The following is a 24,808-nucleotide window of genomic DNA, read 5'->3' on the forward strand; positions in this document are numbered from 1 at the left end:
CTGTATTTCCTGACTCACGATCTGTCTCTTCTCTCCTCACAGAACAGGGATTTGTGTTTACACACACACATGTCCCTGTTCTGCCTCTTGTGCCCGCAATCACGTGTGGCCAGCGCTCATCGCGACCGCCGGCCACATGCATCGGCACCCCCGCAGTGCAGCTATCCCACCTAAAGGGACCGAAGTACAGCTATGACAGTTCACGGGATCGTGCTGACCTGCCACAGTATAATGACAGTGGCTGGTTGGCAAGCGGTTAAAGTGGTTGTAAACCCTGTTACACCACTTGTACCTACAAGTAAGCCTATAAAAAGGCAGTGCATACTAGCCCATTATGCTTTTACTTTGCAGGGGAAAGCAGGGGAAAAAAGATGAAGTAAAAAACCATCAGGGTTTACTTCCTCTTTAAAGTAACCTGGATATAGCATCATCTTCCTCTAAGAACATTGGGCTTTGAACATATATGAAGAAAGATTTGGATTTGACAAATTGCATGGCACTTTTTAGATTAGATGGATAAGCTTATAAAAGTTTAGCCAAATCAAAATCTTCAAACCACTCATTAGATCATCCTCAGTAAAAACCTGCCTCTATACAGTATACAACCAACAATGATAGCCGAACACATGCAGCAATTTTGATATTGCTCTTTCCTTTATATAGTAAAGAAGGATTGAAAATGGCACACACGGGGGCAGGAGGCGGAGCCTAGCGGAGCAGACATGCATTGTTAGAGCTCCACACCGCTGAGGAGAGAAGAGAAGGACAAAGCGGAGCCTACAGACTCAAAAGGTATCCATTTGAACCTTTTTGCCCCAGGGAACAAACTGTGAAAGTTTGGGCAGGAAATATGGTACTGGGAGGAAACCGTGGCAGAAATAAAAATCACCTCACAAAGAGCTCACAGGCACTCACTGCAGCTGAAGCAGCTCCAGTCACCTCACAAGATACAGCATCAGGGTGCTCTCACAGACAGAAAATGTCACAGCAAGACTCTCCATTTGAGTCAGATACAGAACAAATCCTCTCACAAACTTCTCCACAAGCCTCCTCAGTATCCCCAGTAATATTATTACAATTTGAAAAGATGCTTCATAAGGCTTTAAAACAAACCTCAGACCAAATAACAAAAAGCCTAACCAAAGAAATAAGAGAGCTGGGAAACCGCACCGCAGCCTTAGAAATAAAAATGGATGAAATTGAAATTACAACCCAAGAAAATATAACAGAATTGGAACAATTAAAAAAAGAGAATTTAATACTTCAAACTAAGCTCGAAGATTACGAAAATAGAGCCAGACGTTCAAACTTGCGCATAAGGGGAATACCTGAAACTGTGACAGACCTGCAATCTACTATTACTGCTCTATTACAAGAACTAAAGCCAGATATCCCTATTGAACGTTTAGAACTGGACAGAGTACACAGAGCCCTCACAGCCAAAAAGAAAGATGGACCCCCACGTGATATAATCACAAAATTTCATTATTACAGAACGAAAGAACAAATACTAATTGCTGCAAGAGAAAAAAAGGAACTTAATTTTCAAGGACACAATTATCAAATTTTTGCTGACCTATCCCAACTTACTATTACTAAAAGACGATCCATGAAACCCCAACTAATGGAACTGCAACGCCACAACATTATGTATCAATGGGGCTTCCCCTTTTCAGTCAGATTTAACTACCAAGGTACAATTTACAGAAGCAGATCAGCAGATGAACTACAACAAACCCTTTTAAAATTAAATCTGACAGAACCCACAAGCAGCAACACTCCCACACGCAGAAGAATGGCATCATCTTCACCTTCAGGCAGCACCCAGAAAATTCCAGAACAAAATAGGAATCATCATTCTCACAAAAGAGGCCGTTATGCCACATCATCCATGGACCAAGAAGATTCAATGGACTGACATCCTAATTCCTGATATCTCTTCATTTATTATACTAAGAGATGGTTCTCTATAAAAAACCTGTATTTATAACTGAATGTAACTGCATCCTGATAGTCACACACTGTGTGGGATCATGTTACATTCCAGTTATATTTCTTATTACTTCTGATTCATATAGCCTTAGAATATATAAGTGAAATAAGGAAATTCTTGTTCAGTTATATATTATCAGGTAATAACAATAGATTTATTACTTTTTAGGACAAATATGTTCAATAATCCAGAAGTGATGGAAGCTTTTTCTTTCTTTTCTTAAAACAAATATATTATTACCTAACTAGTTCCTAGAATTATGTTTTTGTTTATTCTAATCTGAAGCAATACAACCTCAATTTTATGAGTTAACATATCTAAACAGTTACATATGAATAAAATATGTAATTGTTTACTCTAAAAGGGTTAAAATCCCAAAATAATTCAAACTATCTTCATCAATACCAAAGTTATTAACAGTACCTTTCTAACTGAATTATTTAGCCTAGGGCAAGACTAACCATATACAACCACCCTGGAATAAATAATTTCAACAAAAACTATTTTCTGCACTCCAATTAATGAAACATCATTTTGATGTCTTTTGACATAGCACTTCTCTCCTGTAAGCGGAAGATCCGTGTACCCCCATTAGCCCTCCTCATTCTCCCAATCATATTATGTGGGAGTGTGACGAAGGCACTTATTCCCCTAAGAGAGATATTTATTCTCTTTCACGGGTAAATTGTGATTACTTGCAAAAAATAATTTATACAATGTATCATCTAATCTCATATGTTTTTTGTTTACTCTTTACTCCAGAATTCACTGGTTTCTTTTCTATCTATTCATCTCTTCAGTCCACACAGGTTGATCTGCACAGTCAGCTCTGCATAACAAAAAGTAAGTTAAAACTATTTGATCTATTGCCATGGCACCACTGAATATACTTTCCCTGAATGTTCAGGGAATAAATGTCCCTCAAAAAAGGACCAAAGCCTTCCGTACTTTCCATAACAAGAAGGCTCACATAGTATGCCTCCAAGAAACACACTTCACCAAAGATTCTACTCCAAAACATATTTCTCCTTTTTATCAACAAATTTACACGGCTTCTGCCTGTACCAAGCAAAGGGGAACTCTAATTGCATTTCACAGATCCACACCATTCACCTTATCATCAGAAATTAAAGACCCAGAAGGTAGATACCTGATACTCATGGGTTATATAATGGATACAGCAATCACGGTGATTTCCTACTACGCTCCTAACAAACAACCTACACCATTCCTCTCACATATATTACAAGTGATTAATACACACAAAATAGGAACAGTGATAATGTGTGGGGATTCGAACCAGGTCCTCCTCCCATTTCTAGATAAATCACCTTTTACACCATCAAAAATAACCTCTAGATTACCTTTTTCTCAACTTCTTTCCAAATACAATCTGGTAGATTCATGGAGAGAAAGTAACCCAATGAAAAAGAAATTCACTTATTTCTCGCACCCTCATCAAACCTTCACCAGAATAGATCATATTTTTCTAACAATAGGAATGATACCAGAAATTATTGCATCAGATATAATTCCGATTCCGTGGTCTGACCATAATGCAGTATACACTACTATAGCCTCAGCCATACCAAAAGCGCATGACACAACGTGGTACTTACCGGACATAATGCTCAAACACCCACTACATCAGATGGCCATTGAACAAGCTTTAAAGGAATACATATCAATTAATAATACAACAGACATCTCCCCAATAACACTGTGGGAAGCTCATAAGCCTGTCTTGGGTGGTACAATACAAAGACAAATGGCACTATTTAAACGGGAACGCAAAAATCTAGCAAAAAAACTAGAACTCAATTTTAATGCAGCCTACATATCATTTCAAGATAATCCATCTCAGAGTACAAAATCTCATCTGGAAAAATCTAGATTGGAATACGATCTATTTCTCACTGAGTCAGTTGATAAATCCCTCAAACGCTCCAAACACAATTTCTACATGAATACAAACAAACCAGGTACATATTTGGCTCGGGCATTAAATTCAACTAACAAATCTTTCAAACCAATACTTTTGAAATTATCAAAAAATGTTTACACTTGTAATCCAGTTAAAATAGTCCATAAATTTCACTCACATCTCGCAACTTTATACAAGACAAACAATGAATTTAATCCTACAGAGGCTGAATCCTTCTTCTCAAAAATAACCTTACCTGAGTTATCTCAGAATCAAAAAAGCAGTTTGGATGAGCCTATAACTATAGATGAAGTTGCTAACGCCATAAAAGACCTAAAACTTAACAAAAGACCAGGCCCAGACGGCTACTCGGCTTTATACTATAAAACATTCTCAGAAATACTCTCTCCCATTCTCACTGAAACTTTTAACAAACTTCTAGATGGACATTCTTTTCGGCAAGAAACACTAATGGCAATTGTTTGTATGATCCCAAAACCCCTTTCTGATGATACTTCCTGTGTGAATTATCGGCCTATCTCTCTGTTAAACCTCGATATTAAATTATTAGCAAAAATAATAGCAAAACGCCTCAATAGCATTATAGGAAAATTAATACATAGAGATCAAGTAGGCTTCATGCCAAATAGACAGGCAGGCGATAATATACGCAGGGCAGTGTTATTGGCACATATTGCTAAAAAACGGAAAATCCCTTTATGTTTTCTATCTCTCAATATTAAGAGGGCATTTGACACAGTATCCTGGCAATATATGCAATATTCATTACAAAAATGGGGTTTTGGACCCCACTTTTTAACATGGATCAAAGCATTATATAATAAACCCAAAGCCTATATAAAATATGCTGGATACAAATCTGAAGCCTTTAATATCGAAAGAGGTACCCGACAGGGTTGCCCATTATCTCCCTTATTATTTGCCCTTATACTCGAACCCATGGCCCAATACATCAGAACAAACCAAACTATAACTGGCATTGAAGTAGGAGGTATTACACACAAATTATGTATATTTGCAGACGATATATTACTTTTTCTATCATCACCACAGGTCTCTGGTCCTAACTTAATACCAGCTCTTGATGGATTTGCAGCCCTATCCGGCCTTATGATTAATCCTAAGAAATGCCTAGTGCTTAATATTTCACTCACAAACATGGAATTGATCCCGGCTAGGGCTGCACTCCCATTCACATGGGCAGAAAAATCAATCCCATATCTTGGAATTCATTTAACAGCATCTCATTCTGACTTATTCTCAACCAATTATCCTCCTGTATTAAGACAGATCACAAATCTAATAAAACAATGGTCGCAACTTCCTTTATCCTGGATGGGGAAGATTAATGCAATCAAAATGACTATTCTACCCAAATTGCTTTATCTATTCAGAGTCCTCCCTATTCCAATTCCTTCCTATTTTTTGAGAATAGTACAAAAAAGAGCAACTTCATTTATATGGGGCTCTTCTAAACCACGTATACCTATACACACACTACATCTTCCCAAAAATAAAGGAGGCCTGGGATACCCTAATTTTACTAACTACTACAGAGCAGCACATTTGGCCAGTCTGTCCAAATACCATGCAAAACAGGAAATCCCATTATGGGTATTTATAGAGGCTTCAGAAAATGACCCTCTATTAATATCAAATTTATTATGGCTTGATCCTAAAGACCGCTTTAAAATTCATAATCCCATAACTAAACACTTCTTATCTCTCTGGGATAAACTAAAAACCAAATATCAGTTACAATCTCCACACAATCCTCTCCTTTCTTTTATCAGAAATCCGGCCTTTTATCCGGCATGGATCTACCCAAATTCTTTTAAAGCTTGGACAACATCAGGCATTCAGACACTAAATGACTTCATAGCATCTAAATCATTCCTTTCATTCCCATCGCTTAGAGAAAAATATGATCTACCAAACTCTGAGATATTTAGATATCTCCAAATCAAAAATTTCTATACACCATTCCTAAAGGGGGATACACCATTATCCCAATTATCCATTTTTGAATCAATCTGTACAAAAGATCCATTTGCTAAAGGTACAATTTCATCACTTTATAATCAATTATATGGAGTAGCAAATCTTAATAGACCCTCTTACGTTCAGAGGTGGGAGGAGGACCTGGGACGAACTTTAGAAGACACGGACTGGTCTAACATATGGCTCACATCTAAGTCATCTTCACCCAACATCTTAGCACTGGAGACAAATTATAAAGTCCTAACTCGCTGGTACCTTGTACCCGCTAGAGTGGCAAAATATTCACCTAATACCTCAGCTCTTTGTTTTCGAGGATGCCCAGAAATAGGCACATATTTACACATATGGTGGACGTGCCCAGTAATCCAAACCTTCTGGAAGGAAGTCTTCGTGATTGCATCTAAAATATTTAAAAAAATAATACAACCAGATCCATATTTAACTTTACTTAATCTAAAACCGGAATGGTTAACACTCTCTCAATTCAAACTTATGATCCAACTAATAACGGCTGCAAAACAAACAGTGGCCAAGGCATGGAAATCTCCTACATTGGTACTAGCAGAAACAATTCACAGAATGAATAATACAATGTCCCATGCTAAGATGGTAGCCATCGATCAAAATCAAATTCCAAAATTTGAAAAATTTTGGCATCCTTGGATAAAACAACAGTTCCTGTCAAACTTCAATGACTCTGTCCTGTTGCCATGGTAACAGATTAAATGACTTACAGAGACACCCATTCTAAGGCTTCAAAGAGAACTAAAAAGAATAATAAGCTGACGAGCGGGACAACCTTGTGGACCATACCTCTACCTTTCAACCCTTTTTCTTCTTTCTCTTTCCTTTTCTCCACCTTACGATTAAAGCTCATTATCAGAATTTATTTGACCTATATACACTCTACTTGTAAACAATATGTATAGTAGGTATAAATCATTTAAATACCTACAAAAGTAACTAAGGAAATTATATATATCTTTAATTTAGGTTTACGTCAACCCAATGTTTAATATTTGAAATTTCATGATATTTACCTATATAAACCCTACTGTAAAACAATGAGCTTACTTTATAGATCCTTGTAAACTTACTTTATGTATCTTTATAACATTGTATACTCAATAAACTTCTTTTGACAAGGAAAATGGCACACACAGTTTTACCATTAAAGGTAGAAAATATATTACTTTGGCAACAGATACCTAAATGGACTGGTGGTGCTCATTATCATACCCTATGTAGGTACTAAATAGATCAGATTTTGCAAGAGATACTGAAATAGGTAGCATCTCTTATTATTATGAGGCCATTTAGGACCACACTTTCATTAAAGTGAATATGCAACTTCTAAACAAGAAATAAACGCACTTTGAAAGAAACTCCCACTCACTTATCTAGCTACAGACATTTTGAAAAAATTAATCTTCAAAATTCACTACTTATTTCCTATGTACTTTCTATTGTAATAGAAGCTTATCAGCCTGTGAGCCCTCTAATGCAGACACACACCGGGTTTTCAAGATGCTAAAAACTATAATAAAAATAACTGAAAAACATCAGAGCCTTTGTTATAATTGTAGAGAATAAATTACTTCACAGTACAAGTAGCTACATAGGTTGGTGAGGGTTTGTTTTAAAGCTCCTTTACTGCCTCCTTCAATAATGTATAAAAACATTAATTTTCATAGTCTGGACACAGATTTACATTAAATATTCTTCAGCTTAAACATTGTACTGTACAGTTTAAATGTACAGAAATCTGATGTGATGAATTCTGAACTCCTTGAGCTGATGGCATCTAAGCTGCCTCTTGTATTTTACACTGCCTTTGGAAGGCAGAAACAATGTTCATGTTAAATCAGCTTGCTGTTTCTAAGACACATTTTGTATATATCATTGTAGGATCAAAACAGGACTTACATTTTTCCGTTATAGCTGTTCTGACATCCAAACTAGAAGTTTTGTTTTTAACATTCTGAGCTAAAGTAAAGACAGACTCAAGTTGGGGGTGGCGTTGCTCCATATCTTCTTTGGTTATCTAAAAGGAAACAATAAAATAATGTTAATGCTAGGAGGTATATAATATACATACTGTGTATATACACACTCTGTATATATATATATATATATATATATATATATATATATATATATATATATATATATATTTGCACAAGTGTATTGAATTGTCCCCACATAGTGCAGGCATATTAAAAAAGGTTGCCATCGTTATCTGTAAATTCCAGCCCTATGTGTGTATCCTGGTTAACAAATTAAAGTGGTTGTAAATGCAGAAGGTTTTTCTAAAACCTTCTCCCTATGTAGACCCCTCTAAATACATACATGAGCCCGATCTGGATCCAGTGTTGTGCAGAAGAGCCAAGGCTCTCTCACTCCTCTTTAGCTCAGATGCAGCAGCAGGAGCCATTGAATCCCACTGCTGTCAATCAAAGCCAATGACAAGGGAGTGGGGGGCAGGGCAAGCCCTGCTCTGTGTTTCTTCTGGACACACAGAGCAGGGCTTGGGACTGAGCATGCACAAGTGCCCCCATAGCAAACGGCTTGCTATGGGGGCACTCGGCTTGGGGATGGAGGATCTGGACTGCTCTGTGCACTGCACAGAGCAGGTAAGTATAACACATTTGTTATTTTAATAAAATAAACAAACCCTTAAAATCACTTTAAAGCATATCAAAACTCCCCAAAAATGTAATAAATTGCAGGATTACCAGTCCTTAGATGTGGTACCTTCAATTGTTTTATTTTTTTCCAGGCTTTAATTCCTTTATTATCACTTGGTAATCCTGGGGGTAACACACTTACTGTCCTAGCATGGCTACACTCACTCCTCCACTGTATCTATGCAGAAAGCTACAGTTGCGGTTGCCACCCAGGCTTGACTACAAACATGTGTGCTTTTGTTCATCAATATTACAAGGGGTGTGGGCTGGGGGGTTAGGGTTTTCTGTACTTGCTGAAAATATTTTTAGCTTGAAAACATAAAACTAATGAAACCACTATATCTAAGGACTAGGTAAGCTGCACTACTGTATATAAAAATTGTGTTTGTTTTTTTTTTTTAATCCTTTATTGTTTGGTCTAAAGATACTTGGATAGTGTGCTAATGTTTTTATATATATAGATATATATATCTATAGATATATATATCTATATATATCTATAGATATATATATCTATATATATAATATCTATATATTATAGTACTTTAAGGCTTCATGCACACGAGACGCCGGTGCAAACTCTGCTGAACACATGTTTTTAAAAGCTGAAACCGGCATTTAGAAAGGCCCGTTTTGCAGCGTTTGCATGCCATGTTTAGCCGCGTTTGCGTCCAGAAGCGTCTGCAGAGCAGAGAATGACATTTTGCAACCCAAATTCGGGGCTACTTGGTGCTAGGAACCCCAAATTTAGTGTGCAAACACAGTGGAACTAGCACTACAACATATCCAAAGCTGGGGTTCCTAGCGCTAAGTGGCCCTGAGATATGGGACCCCAAAGTCGGGTTGCAAAATGTCATTCTCTGCTGCAGTTTACCATCATATTTCTGGGTTTTCTGGTCTGAAAAATAGGGTTCCTTTAAAAACACGGTACCAGCGTTTAGCTGCGTTTGGCGTCTGAAACGTGGAAAACTTTTGCGTCTGAACCCATTTTTTTGCTTCTGGAAAAACAAGGTTAAACGCAACTGCCTAAAAGCGCCAAAAAACGAGACTGTGTACATGGACACATAGGATAACATTGAATGCGTTCAGGGGCAGTTGAAAAAAGTGTCCAACTGCCTCTGAACACGCGTTTAACAGCGTCTCGTGTGCATGAGGCCTAAATGTGTCCACTAGCAACAGCAGTTATACTCCAGTGACAAATGCCTTGCTGTGGCAGTATACAGTATTGTCTAATTCAACAGATTTAACAGCTGATGTAACTAAAAATACTATATGAGCATATATTCATATTTAATCTGCTTTTTTAGGTGAAAATGCAATTCCACATTCCTGGCATACAATGCTTTTTAATAAGCTTAATGAGTCTGAAGTGTTTATCATAGAAGTATAGAAACAATTACATGCACACAGCACAGATGTATGAAAAACAATCCATGATAATTACTATGATAATTGCTATTTATGACATCTTAGCTCCACACGCTGTTTAAACAGATATGAGAATGTAACTTTAATCCACCTCAAGCAGAGGGGATTAGTAGAGTTCTAATGCAGGCTGTTTAATTTTTAAAGCCCATCTAGGCTCCTCTTCATAAGAGTTCTCATCATTAAATGCAAAAGTATATAAAAGGAATGGTAATGATGCATTAAATAACTTTTGCTGATTATGTTGAAAACAGCACTGTTCTGATGCTAAAAAGAGCCTTTATAATTTTTAGTGAGAGCACAGGTGTCATTGGACATGGACCTGTGCTCTTCAGAAGTATTTTTCTTTCTAAACAGTGGTTATAGCAGGTCTCTCAGTTCCAATTGTAAGATGATTTACAATATTGGACTAGTAGTTTTGTTACTGTTAAATGGTGCTACTAATACTATGCATGTGAGGCAGTTATGCCTGGCTAAAAATTGTTATTTAAAACTAGCAGTGAACTGATACCGGTATCGTTGCTAATGCTAAGCATTTGCACAAGTACTTTTACTCGACAACACTGAAGAAATTACACTTTGCTACAATGTAAAGTATAACGCAACACACAGCCATTAATGTCTAAACCGCTGGCAACAAAGGACACCCCTAAGTGAAAATGTCCAAATTGGGCCCAATTAGCAATTTTCCCTCCCTGATGTCATGTGACTCGTTAGTGTTACAAGGTCCCAGGTGTGAATGGGGAGCAGGTGTGTTAAATTTGGTGTTATCACTCTCACTCTCTCATACTGGTCACTGGAAGTTCAACATGGCACCTCATGGCAAAGAGCTCTTTTGCTCTACATAAAGATGGCCTAGGTTATAAGAAGATTGCCAAGACCCTGAAACTGAGCTGCAGCACGGTGGCCAAGACCATACATCGGTTCAACAGGACAGGTTCCACTCAGAACAGGCCTAACCATGGTCGACCAAAGAAGTTGAGTGCACAGCGTCATGCTCAGCGTCATATCCAGAGGTTGTCTTTGGGATATAGACGTATGAGTGCTGTCAGCACCGCTGCAGAGGTTGAAGGGGTGGGGGGTCAGCCTGTCAATGCTCAGACCATACGCTGCACACTGCATCAAATTGGCCTGCATTGCTGTCATCCCAGAAGGCAGCATTTTCTAAAGATGATGCACAAGAAAGCCCGCAAACAGTCTGCTGAAGACAAGCAGACTAAGGACATGGATTACTGGAACCATGTCCTGTGGTCTGATGAGACCAAGATAAATGTATTTGGTTCAGATGGTGTCAAGCGTGTGTCGTGGCAACCAGATGAGGCATACAAAGACAAATGTGTCTTACCTGCAGTCAAGCATGGTGGTGGGAGTGTCCTAGTCTGGGTCTGCATGAGTGCTGCTGGCACTGGGGAGCTACAGTTCATTGAGGGAGCAATGAATGCCAACATGTACTGTGACATACTGAAGCAGAGCACGATCCCCTCCCTGCGGAGACTGGGCCGCAGGGCAGTATTCCAACATGATAACGACCCCAAACACAAATCCAAGATGACCACTGCCTTGCTTAAGAAGCTAAGGGTAAAGGTGATGGACTGGCCAAGCATGTACCCAGACCTAAACCCTACTGAGCATATGTGGGGCATCCTCAAATGGAAGGTGGAGGAGCGCAAGTCTCTAATAGCCACCAGCTCTGTGATGTCGTCATGGAGGAGTGGAAGAGGATTCCAGTGGCAACCTGTGAATCTCTGGTGAACTCCATGCCCAGAAGGGTTAGGGCAGTGCTGGAAAATAATGGTGGCCACACAAAATATTGACACTTTGGTCCCAATTTGGACATTTTCACTTAGGGGTGTACTCACTTTTGTTGCCAGTGGTTTAGACATCAATGGCTGTGTGTTGCGTTATTTTGAGGGGAGAGCAAATTTACACTGTTATATAAGCTATACACTCACTACTTTACATTGTAGCAAAGTGTCATTTCTTCTGTGTCGTCACATGAAAAGATAAAATAAAATATTTTAAAAATGTGAGGGGTGTACTCACAGTACAGTACACAGTGGATATAAAAAGTCTACACACCCCTTTTAAAATGTCAGGTTTCTGTGATGTAAAAAAATGAGACAAAGATAAATCATTTCAGAACTTTTTCCACCTCGGTTGAAAAACAAACTGAAATCTTTTAGGGGGGAAAGTAAAAATAAAAAACTAAAATAATGTGGTTGCATAAGTGTGCACACCCTCTTATAACTGGGGATGTAGCTGTGCTCTGAATTAAGCAATCACATTCAAACTCATGTTAAACTCATGTTAAATAGGAGTCAGTACACACATGCCAATATTTAAAGTGCCTCTGATTCACTCCAAATAAAGTTCAGCTGTTCTAGTAGGTCTTTGCTGACATTTTCTTAGTCGCATCATACAGCAAAAGTCATGGTCATTGTTAAAAGGTATCAGTCAGGAGAAGGGTACAAAAGAATTTCCAAGGCATTAGATATATCATGGAACACAGTGAAGACAGTCATCATCAAGTGGAGAAAATATGGCACAGCAGTAACATTACCAAGAACTAGGTATCCCTCCAAAATTGATGAAAAGACGAGAAGAGAACTGGTCAGGGAGGTTGCCACAAGGCCTACAGCAAAATTAAAGGAGCTGAAGGAATATCTGGCAAGTACTGGCTTTGTGGTACATGTGACAACAATCTCCCATATTCTACCTATGTCTGGGCTATGGGGTAGAGTGGCAAGACAGAAGCCTTTTTTTTTTACGAAGAAAAACATCCAAGCCCGGCTAAATTTTGCAAAAACACAACTGAAGTCTCCCAAAAGCATGTGGGAAAATGTTTTATGGTCTGATGGAACTTTTTGGCCATAATTCCAAAAGATATGTTTGGCGCAAAAACAACACTGCACATCACCAAAAGAACACCATACCAACAGTTAAGCATGGTGGTGGCAGCATCATACTTTGGGGCTGTTTTTCTTCAGCTGGAACAGGGGCCTTAGTCAAGGTAGGGGGAATTATGAAAAGTTCCAAAAACCAGTCAAAATTGGCACAAAACCTTCAGGCTTCTGCTAGAAAGCTGAACATGAAGAGGAACTTTATCTTTCAGCAAGACAACGACTCAAAACATATATCCAAATCAATAAAGCAAAGGCTTCACCAGAAGAAGATTATAGTTTTAGAATGGCCCAGGCAGAGCCTAGACCTGAATCTGATTGAAAAACTGTGGGGTGATCTGAAGACGGCCGTGTACAGGAGATGCCCTCGCAATCTGACAGGTTTGGAGTGTTTTTGCAAAGAAGATTGGGCAAATATCGCCAAGTCAAGATGTGCCATGCTGATAGACTCATACCCAAAAAGACTGAGTGCTGTAATAAAATCAAAAGGTGCTTCAACAAAGTATTAGTTTAAGGGTATGCACACCTATGCAACCATATTATTTTTTTTATTATTTTTTTTACTTCCCTACACCTATGAGATTTCAGTTTGTTTTTCCACTGAGCTGTACAGTTTATGGGTCACATTAAAGGTGGAAAAAGTTCTGAAATTATCTATCTTTGTCTCATTTTCTTTACATCACAGAAACCTGAAAATGCACGCATACCCTTCTACACTTTTTTTTAAAGAAAACATACTGGGAAGGACTGGGTTTTTCATTAGCCTGGAGTTCAGCTTTAAAAATGCCGTACAAAGAATTGGAAAGCAACATATGGATGCTCATAATCTACTGGGGAACGGTGTTGACAGAGAAAGGGCATATGGCTGTTAATCATAAGTAATGACCATACTATCTGCCTAAAATTTAAGCATATTAATATAGGCTGTTGATTGCAAGAATGCATACAGTAAATTCACTGTTCTGACAATTTCCCACTGTTGAAAAGAGCTAAGTCACGTGTCTTATACCTGCTCTACACGGTTGTTGTTGTTGTTTTGGGGGGTTTCCATATAGGTAAGTGCATTCATGCAGGTGAATTCAGATTACGGCAGCCACACAAACAACGTGGATGGAGGAATCTCCCTGCCAGGACATTGTATTCTGAGAGTGGGACCAGCTCGTCAGAATACACAGATCAGCAGCTGCAAAACTTCAAACGATCAACTTCTGTCGACAGACAGCTACACACAGGGCTGTCTTAGTTCATGGGCACCCCTGGGCACTGCCCAAGGGCCCCAAGTGAATGGGGGCCCAATGATAATCTTGCATTACATCATACTCTCTAACTGTCCCAGATCTGCCTACACACTCACGCTTTTTTTTAAGTTGCCCTGGGATGGTAGTGTCCAAGGAAGCATTCCAGAACCTGTACTGTGCCCTTCTGATCCCAGTACTGTGTCCTTCTGCCTCCCCCCGCCTGTACTGTGCCCTTTGTGTTGATTAGTCATGTTTATGGCATGTTTTCTTGTATTTAAAATCAATTTTATTGAAAGGACTAATAAATATATTGTATGTTTCATTCTATTAACTATTTATACTTCAATTCTTGAGAGTAGGTGGGTAATTTGGGGCAGGCTGATAGGGGCTCCAGGTCATTACTTTGCCATAGGGCACATGATGCTATTAAGAGGGCTCTGGCTACACACTGATAGAAATCCATCCCATCCCTACTGAGCAGGCCAAATTTCGATCAGTGTGTAGCTAGCTTTAATCTTACGTAACTTCAGAGTATAATTCTGCGATTCTGGTCATATAAAGGTCACATAAACTCACTGTATAATTGTTTAGTCAAAGTAGTTTTCCATTAAATTCTGCAGGGACTATCTCCAGATGCCAGTATGCAAACATGCAGTACACTGAAGTGCAGGAAATTAACAGAACCTTATCCGAGTGCAAGGCCGCCTTCTGATAGCACACAAATATTATGAAAGAGCAAATGTTCCTGTCCTTCTGCTTTGTGACTGAAGAGTATGACCTCTTCCAGTTTAGACAAACATGAGGGTGAAAACATGCAACATTTATTCTGTTCTTGGTGACTATGCAGGATCTAACTAAGGATTACAACCTGACTACATATATTTCTACCACGTTTTACATACTGACATTTCTGGATGTGTAGGCTATTGCACAGTGAAATGGATGCCACACCACTTGCCAGGCTAAGTCACCTCTCTTTCTGTACCCATCCACAATCACCTGCTTGCACAAACGGCATCCTAAATAAATTCCAGACCAGCAATAAATAAGCGTTCACAGAAGCAGGATTTACTTTAAAACCAGTCTGTGCTAACAGCACACGCAGAACTGTAGGAATGATTATAAGGATCTCAATTTCAAGTAGTCACTTATACTGTTACAGTTGCCTGTGCAGCATATAGAAGCAGGTTTAGAACTTGTACGTGAATCTTCCACACTTACACCTGATGAACACTGTAAATTATACTCCTCAGTGGACATTTTAGTAGGATTTCCCATTACCTTCATACGTGATATTGTTGTGTTGATATCATCGGGATCACCCACAGTGACAATATTTGACTTAAGCATTTGGTCTATAAGCAACAGCCAGTCTGATAGTTCAGTGATAGTCTTATCGAGGTCAGTGGTAGGTGGCAATTCCACAACATGCTTGGCCACTCCTGGGAACTCGGAAGCAGAAGACACCAGCACCATTTTCTGAACTGGAGGGAAAGCTGCAAAACACAAGAGTATACATAGCATAATAAAGTATAGTAAGGTGTATATTTAGAGTACAATACAGTATGTACAACTGCTCAGGAAATGGTTTATTATGACTTAGCTAGACAGGTCAGCTGTTTTAACAGATTAACAGATAGAATAGGTTCATTTATATTGTGTAGTAGTTTTCTTCGCTCCCCATTAGCGCTTCTGATTTGTATATATGCTGGAAATATCTAAGCAAAAACTCACTCTCTCTAAATGGACATATGTAAGGTCGCATAAACACGTACATGTATGCATATGTCTGCTACAACAAATAGTTTAATGAACTGTAAACATGGTCTCCTGTAAGACCTATTCAGCTACTAAACTGTCTGCAACAGTTTTTATAAGGGTGTATTGCAGAAGTAATCTGATGTGATAGGAATACATACACAGGTACACTTCAGCTCATTTTCCACTTTAATAAATCTGGCACAGGAGTGGTTTACTTTCAGACTCCGCTTCTGAAATGTCCTCAGGCTGTTCCTGACATACAAAAGCCGCCGGCATTCCATCACCTCTTTAAGATGCCATATATATGTATTATTTATTTTATTTATTTATTACATGTACTTATATAGCACTGTCAATTTGCAGTGTTTTACATTCACATGAGTCCTTGCCCTCAAAGAGCTTACAATCTACGGTCCCTAACTCACATTTGTACATATATGGGCAAATTTAGACAGGAGCCAATTAACCTACCAGAATGTCCTAAAATAATTGAGCTCTGTCATTTCAAAGCCATTGTTTCTAATTTTTAGGGACTCTCTGATGACTGGAATAGTACCACTGGATTGGCGTAGGGCCAATGTGGTGCCCATATTTAAAAAGGGATTAAAGTCTTTACCAGGTAACTATAGACCTGTCAGCTTAACTTCTATAGTCGGGAAGATACTGGAGAGTTTAATAAAAGACCATAGATGAGTTATATCTGGAAAATAATATTTTAAGTAACAAACAGCATGGGTTAATGAAAGACAGAAGTTGTCAAACAAACCTGATCTCTTTTTATGAAGAGGTAAAACCTTGGACAGAGGGGTGGCGCTGGACATGGTATACTTGGATTTTGCAAAAGCATTTGACACAGTTCCCCACACACGGCTCATGTGTAAGGTAAAGTCTACAGGCTTGGAAAGATTTGATTAAATGGACAGAAAATGGATAGAAAACTGGCTAAAAGACAGAATTTAGAGAGTAGCAGTTAATGATTCTCACTCTGAATGGTCTAAGGTTATCAGTGGTGTACCCCAAGGTTTAGTGTAGGGACCCTTACTTTTTAATATCTTTATAAAATGATATAGGGTCTGGGATTAAAAGTACCATTTCAGTCTTTGCAAATGACACCAAGTTATGCAGTGGAATAAATAACGTCCTTACAGGATGTCTCCAACTTACAAGCCGACCTCAATGCACTGTTTAATTGGGCAACTATGTGGCAAATGAGGTTTAACCTCCCTGGCGGAATTCCCGAGTGTGGCTCGGGGGGAATTTTCATTACCAAAAGCGGTGACCCCGAGCCACACTCGGGATCGCATTGCAGGATCCAGGCAGTTACTTACCTTGTCCTCAGGATCCTGCGATGGCCTCCCGATGTGTCCGCGGGCTGTGTCTCCGCTCGATCTATCACAGTGTCGGGCTCCGTTCCCTGCAAGTGTTGCGACGCATGGGGACGGGGCATGGCACCAACTTATACAATTATACAATACATACAGTACACTGTAATCTTACAGATTACATTACTGTATCAAATCATTTCACATCCCCTTTATTCCTAAAGCTTTGTCCAGTGTCCTGCATGCAGTTTTATATCATAAATACTGTTCTGTCTGCCTGGAAACTTGAGTTTAACCATGGCAACCAAAAAGTGTTCCTTTACGTCAAAAGTGGTTTTAGACCAGCTAGAAAACAAAGATAATAAATTAGAATCACTTGCAGAATTGAGCGATAGTGATTTGTAGGGAAATTTGTCATCAGACACTGAAAGTAACGTCAGCGACAATTCTGCAACTGAGCAAATTTCAGTGTTTTTGATTTGATTACATTATTGAATACATTTTATTATTATTATATTATTTGTTATAAATATTTATAGTTATGTATTATATTATAATTTATGATTTAGTGTTTCAAACTTTATCATACCTGGGATGTCTACTAGACTCTTGTTTGGACAGATGATAGCTAGCTGCTGCCATAACAGCAATATTCCTCTTCAAACAGCCAATGTATAACGACGGTGGGCGGTCGGCAAGTGGTTAACCTACCTGGTGGTATGATTACGTCAGATTTTTGATGCTGAAAGCGGTACAATGTTTCACATAGAAATTTGGCATTTTATATTGTAGGCCTGTAATTCTTAGTAATAGCACATTGATTCCCTCCATTGATTCCCCCAGTTGTGTTATTACTAAGAATTACAGGCCTACAATATAAAACGCCAAATTTCTACGCAAAACATTGTACCACTTTCAGCATCAAAAATCTGACATAATCATACCACCAGGGAGGTTGATCACTTGCCGACCGCTCGCCGTCGTTATACGTCGGCTGTTTGAAGAGTGATATCGCTGTTATGGCAGCAGCTAGCTAGTATTTATTTAACCAATGGAGGAAAAGGATCATAACTTCAATAATAGCATGCGATGCCAAGCTGCGGTTTCCAAAGCGAGCAAAGTCCTTTCTTGTATTAGGAGAGGTATGGACTCCAGAGAGAGAGATATCATTTTGCCCCTGTACAAATCATTAGTAAGACCTCATCTGGAATATGGAGTACAGTTTTGGGCACCAGTTCTCATAAAGGATATTGGGGAACTGGAGAAAGTGGAGAGAGGGGCAACCAAACCAATAAGAGGCATGGATGAACTCAGCTATGAGGAAAGATTAGAGGAACTGAATTTATTCTCTCTTGAGATGAGATTAAGGGGGGATATGATCAACATGTATAAACACATAAGTGGTCTATATAATGAACATGATGTTGAGTTATTCACTTTAAGGTCATCACAGAGGACAAGGGGGCATTCTTTACGTCTAGAGGAAAAGAGATTTCATCTCCAAAGGCGGAAAGGTTTCTTCACAGTAAGAGCTGTGAAAATATAGATGTGATGTCGTCATGGAGGAGTGGAAGAGGACTCCAGTGGCAACCTGTGAAGCTCTGGTCAACTCCATGCCCAAGAGGGTTAAGGCAGTGCTGGAAAATAATGGTGGCCACACAAAATATTGACACTTTGGGCACATTTTGAACATTTTCACTTAGGGGTGTACTCACTTTTGTTGCCAGCGGTTTAGACATTAATGGCTGTGTGCTGAGTTATTTTGAGGGGACAGCAAATTTACACTGTTATATAAGCTGTACACTCACTACTTTACATTGTAGCAAAGTGTCATTTCTTCAGTGTTGTCACATGAAAAGATATAATAAATGTAAATAAATGTAAGATACTGTAAGTACTGTATATGCTGTTGGTGTCTGTCTTCATTATCGGGCAGATGTGGCAGGAGCATTCTTTTCCACTGTACTTTACCTAAATTCAAACCTCTATCTAATGAGCAAAGCAATAAGCTTGTTCCCGTCTTTAACTTCTTTAACTTTAGACCAGGGTTCTCAGAATTGTGGCCCTTTGCTTGCATTTATCCAGCCCTTGGGGCACTATTCCATCCACTGACACCAACAATTGGGCATGTGTCCTCCCATTTACACCAACATTTGGGCATATTGAATGTTCTCCTATGACACCAATGAAGGGCAAATTCCTTCCAATAACACCGATAATGGGGCACAATTTCTCCCAATGACATCAATTACGGGGGACTATTCCTCACACTGACACCAATGCAGGGGCAAAATTCCTCCCAATGACACCAACGATATGGCACTATTCGTACCACTGACACCAACGATGGGACATTGTTTACTCTCACTGAAACCAGGACATTTTCTACTCCCACTGGCCTTACTCTGGCCCCACCATAGTCTGAAGTTTGGAGACTCCTACTATAGACAATGAAAATACAGTACAATAATGCACATGTGCATCCCACATGCCTGCACTGAGTCTTCATAGTTAACAGCAAAACAGGCAGCTGAGGTACCTTTCAGAGGATGCTACCTAAGATACGATTTTTATCTTGCTTTAGTAAAGTAATGCCTCTGCAACATATAACAAAAATTATAGGATGTGTTTCACATATATGATCAGCGAAGATAATCATTTCCTAGAAATAGGTCTTTAGCTTGCAAGAGGACAGGACTACTTGCTGTTTATTCTCCTTGCTTGCAGTCAGTCCAATTGTCACTGGGGCAGAAAGTAATGGGAAGTCCAAAATTTTACAATTGTCAATGGACAGGAAATAAGTCAAATCTTCTAATGTTGAAACAGTTTAAAGCAGAACTAAACTCTCTTATTCAACATTAACTATTTTTAATATTTATGCTGCAAGCCTTTGTAAATAGAAAATGAGTGTATAGTATATGTTTTTACATTTCCTTAGTTGCTAACTGGTTTCTGGTCTAGGACAAAAAGATGTCATACATTCCAGGAGTCTTCACGGCACTTTGTTTTTCTTTGATCTGGAGGAGGGGAGAAGGGTTTTTCTCAGGTAAGCACAACCTCCTGCCTTGAAGTATCCTCTTGTCAGCCAAAAGGGAAAAGACCAGTTCAGAGCTGCTTCTATTCAGTGGAGGTGAACTATGAGATACAACTGTTTGTTTTCGTTGCTGTTAAGTAAGCAGTCTGGTGAGTCTGCAATGCACTCATTTGGTGGTGTTGGGAAATACACCAGAAGATTTGGCTTGACGATTCACCACACTGTGGTGAAACATTACTTTTTGAAGAGCACTTTCCTGGGATTTACATGTAAAGGACATTTGTTGTTTATATCTGCTGCACTTTCACAGATTAAGCACTTTGTCAGTATCTGCTCTGTGATTCCTTATTGGTTGCACTTTTTGCACATATAAGTTTGAAGTTTATTGCACAGTTAGTACTTTGCATTTTGTCATCAGGAATTTATATTGGCACTGCTATTTGAATATTATTATAATTAGGATTTCATGTATCAATTCTTTTTTTTTTAACCATTAGAACAGACTTTTTATTTTTAGTACACCCTCTTGCCTGCATGTTTGGGTTAAGGGCGGATGGATTCCAGGAAGTAAACACTACATAAATCATCTGGCCTTACTCAAGATGGTCGCAGCTAGAAATGCTAGGGGGTGTTTTTCAAAGTGATGTCTCAACAAAATAAAGCATGGAGACATGGATGGATGGGGGAGTTTGCTCTGAGTATTAAAAATTACTTAAATAGCTTTTTCTTTTTGCTTCTTACAGTTAAGTTCCTCTTTAAACAGTTTTTTTTTTTGTGTTGAATGACTGAAAAGCGTGCTGATGGATTTCTGCTTACTGCCTTGTCCATGTTCACCTTTCCTGGGCCAGTTATAAATTCATTTATAACTGAATTGTTGCATTTTTTGCTTTGTTAAATTAAAGCAGACACACAGACTGGGGGTCTTCAGGTGCCTTGAGTAATGTTGGGCTTCTGGCATATCTCCTTTCTAATTTATCCCAAAGATGTTCTATCGGGTTGAGGTCAGGACTCTGTGCAGGCCAGTCAAGTTTATCCACCCTAAACTCGCTCATCCACGTCTTTATAGACCTTGCTTTGTATTAAAATTAGAGCAGAGACTGCGAGCCAGGCCTTCTCGTCCACATCAGTGCCTGACCTCACAAATGCGCTTCTGGAAGAATGGTCAAACATTCCCATAGACACACTCCTAAACCTTGTGGACAGCCTTCCCAGAAGAGTTGAAGCTGTTATAATTGCAAAGGGTGGGCCAACTCAATATTGAACCCTACGGACTAAGACTGGGATGCCATTAAAGTTCATGTGCGTGTAAAGGCACGTGTCCCAATACTTTTGTTAATATAGTGTATTATTACACATACACACAGTATATTCATTCATGGAGGATGAGTTACACTTGTTGGGAAACTACACTGCTCCCATATAGAGAAAAAAAAAGATGTGTAGTCCAAAACTGTTCCAAAATGCTGGCAAAAGTACAAATCACATTTTAACAGTAAGGCCACAATTGGAGCAACCACATTCTTTGTCAAGCTGAATGTGGCAGGAACAAGTGCAATCCATCAAGAAAACCCCATTCATCTTCTTGAACCAAAAATTGTTCTCTGTACTACTTTTGTATTTGTATGAGTCTGCTCTCACCAACATCTCCCGAAGACTCCAGTTTCCATGAAAAGCCGGCAGTGCAACAGTCTGAAACTCACTTATCTCCGGGTATGCTCTAGTTAAAATCTGCCAAAGGTTTTTAATGTTTGTGTGCATTTTTTTTCTCATCTTCTCCTGTAATTTGTCCGTAGCATTAGATCTTAGTAATTTAGTAATTTCACTGTTAATTATATGGAAACTGTCAAATGCTAATAGTTGATTTCAGAAATCAACTATTAGCATTTGACAGTTTCCATCCTCCCCATACATTTAGGTTGATTATACGTAGTCAGCTCTATAGGGTAACTAGGATTGTGAGTGATTAGACACAGCAGGAAGTCCTGCTAGAAGAAATGTTTAGAGATTGGGGTTAACAAAATGATATATTCAACAGTGAAATGGCTAAATTACAAAGACGTAACGATATGTCCAAATTACAGGAGAAGAGAATAATAAAACGCATGCCTTTTTGTATGCAGTGTCATGCTTATAGTGATGACATGTTTAAAATCAAAAAAACATTGGCAGATTTTAAATGGAGCATTTCCCAAGATAAGTAAATTTCAGACTCTTCCAATGCGGGCTTTTCATAGAAACCCAATTTTTCGGGACATATTAGTGAGAGCAGACTTTCAGAAAAATACAAAAAAAGTACAGAGAACAATTTTGGGTTCCAGATGTTTAAATTGTACCCAATGTAATTTAATGAGTAAGGGTGACACAATCATCCAGGCAATGGACAGACGTTTAAAATCAGAGGGCATTTCACCTGTGAATCTACATATGTAATGTTTTAAAGTGGAGAGCCACGCAAAAAGGGGAAGCTCTGCTTGTTTGAACCCCCCCCCGCTACCACATTTGGCACTTTTGGGGGGGGAGTGGATACCTGTCCAAACCAGGTATCTGCTCCCACTTCTGTGTACGATCGCTGCATCGTTGTGCGGCGATCTACCAAACACCCCTCCTCTCCCCCCCCTGCTGCCTTCTGGGAGATACACAGAAGACAGCAGGTCCATTCAGAAAGATTCAGAAAGCGCAGCGTGACTCACGCATGAGCAGTAGGAAACAGGCTGTAAAGCCGCAAGGCTTTAATTCCTGTTTCCCTTAGTGAAGATGTCGGTGCCTGCACCCGGAGCCGATGGACAGATCAGCTTGGGGTACCAACATCGCAGGCTGCCTGGACAGGTAAGTGTCCTTATATTAAAAGTCAGCAGCTACAGTATATGTAGCTGCTGCCTTTTATATTTTTCCCCAGGCTGGAACTCCTCTTTAATATGTCCATGCAACTTATTATATATGGGCAAAGCTACACAAAAAATGAAGGACTACTTAGCCCAACACAGGTTTTTCCATTAGGAATAAGCAGCCAGGACTTCCAGAAGCAAGACACTGGAATAGGTTTGATCATAAAGAATCTGATCTGTTGGATCATATTTGAAGAGGTTTCAAAAAAACAGGCGAGGTGGTGACAAGATAGTGATACTCAAGAAGCAGGAACTTTGGTGGATCAGCAGGCTGGGTACATTACAACCTAGTGGTTTGAATAATGACTATGGTCTGTATTTGTTTTTATAAGTTTTGTTACATTGTATATTATTTAGCTAGTTATTGTAAAATTTTATTTCTACTTTTAGATAATTGAGCTGTCATCTATTCCACTGCCTTGGGCGGATTTAGGCTAGGTTCACACTAGAACAAGGGTCTTCAAACTATGACCCTCCAGTTGTTCAAGAACCAGAATTTCCATCATGCCTAGCTATGTCTGTGAATGTCAGAGTTTTACAATGCCTCATGGGATGTGTAGTTCTGCAACAGCTGGAGGGCCGTAGTTTGAGGATCCCTGCACTAGAACAGGGTGTGGGAAACCCAAACAGGGTGCGTGTTTCCTGCACCCTGTTCAAAATGCACTGAAGCAGGTGTCAATGTTAAGTTAACATTTCAAAAGCAGGTCACAAACATAATGTGTTTGCTTGCACCGGATTGCATGGTAATTTTGGTCCAGTTGCAGTGCGTTTCCAAAAGTAGTGCATGCACTAATTTTGGTGAGTTGCAGTGCAATTTTAGCCCCTTCAAAATGAATGGGCTCAAATCGCACCGCACTGAATCATATGTCACTCGCACAGGAATATGCAGCTCCATCCTGTGCCATTCATAGTGTGAACCGTGGCTTAGTGTTAGGATTTGTCAGTCTGAGTTGGAACAACAATGTATGGAATCATGTGTATAATTTGCATATACTGATTGCTGGGATACATCTGTAGTTGTTGGGGGAATGGGTTTACCTTGAAGGATTGCACCGGTTTCTGTCACATTCAGCTTGACAAACAACATAGTCCTTCCAAACACCGTTTTTCCTGTTCAAATGCGATTTGTACTATTCGCACATGGAGTTACAAGAGCATTTTGGAACAATTTTGGAGTACATATCATTTTATTTCCTTTCTCTCTCTCTCATATATATCCCTCAAATTGGAAGCTCAGATCATTAATTTAGAGAGAATCATGTAGCAGACAGATAGCTTGGGCTTGAAAAGATGCTGAATCGGACCAGCAAACAGCACGCTAGCTTGCCTTTGACATCATCACATACTGGCGCCGGTCCGTGCTGTCTGCTGGTCCAATTCAGTGTTTTTTCAAGCCCGAGCTATCAGCCTGCTGCATGATTTTTATAGGTAAGTATTTATCAGTTTTTTATATTTTTAAGAACAGTATTTTAATGATACGGATATTAATTAATAAAAGCAGAACATCGGTGTTTGAGTCATTTGCATGCTGTTGTGGAATTTCCTCTGACCTTGATATAACGAGCATATTACGACCATTTATAATGTGATGGTCCATCAGATCTGGTAAGAGTCCCC

The 24,808-nt window shown here is 39.1% G+C and overlaps 1 protein-coding gene across 7 annotated transcripts in view; it reads right to left on the reverse strand.

Moving 5' to 3' along the window:
- Window positions 1-24,808, reverse strand: part of UTRN (utrophin) — a 1,071,426-nt gene that overhangs the window by 591,505 nt on the left and 455,113 nt on the right. For all 7 annotated transcript variants that reach the window (XM_073627744.1, XM_073627752.1, XM_073627745.1 and 4 more), the window contains 2 exons: window positions 15,471-15,685; window positions 7,866-7,983 (listed from right to left, as the gene is read on the reverse strand). In XM_073627744.1, coding sequence (XP_073483845.1) covers window positions 7,866-7,983; window positions 15,471-15,685 — 333 coding nt within the window. The remainder of the gene's footprint in view (window positions 1-7,865; window positions 7,984-15,470; window positions 15,686-24,808) is intronic.

Source organism: Aquarana catesbeiana, linkage group LG04 (assembly GCF_042186555.1).
Source record: "Aquarana catesbeiana isolate 2022-GZ linkage group LG04, ASM4218655v1, whole genome shotgun sequence".
Taxonomy (NCBI): domain Eukaryota; kingdom Metazoa; phylum Chordata; class Amphibia; order Anura; family Ranidae; genus Aquarana; species Aquarana catesbeiana.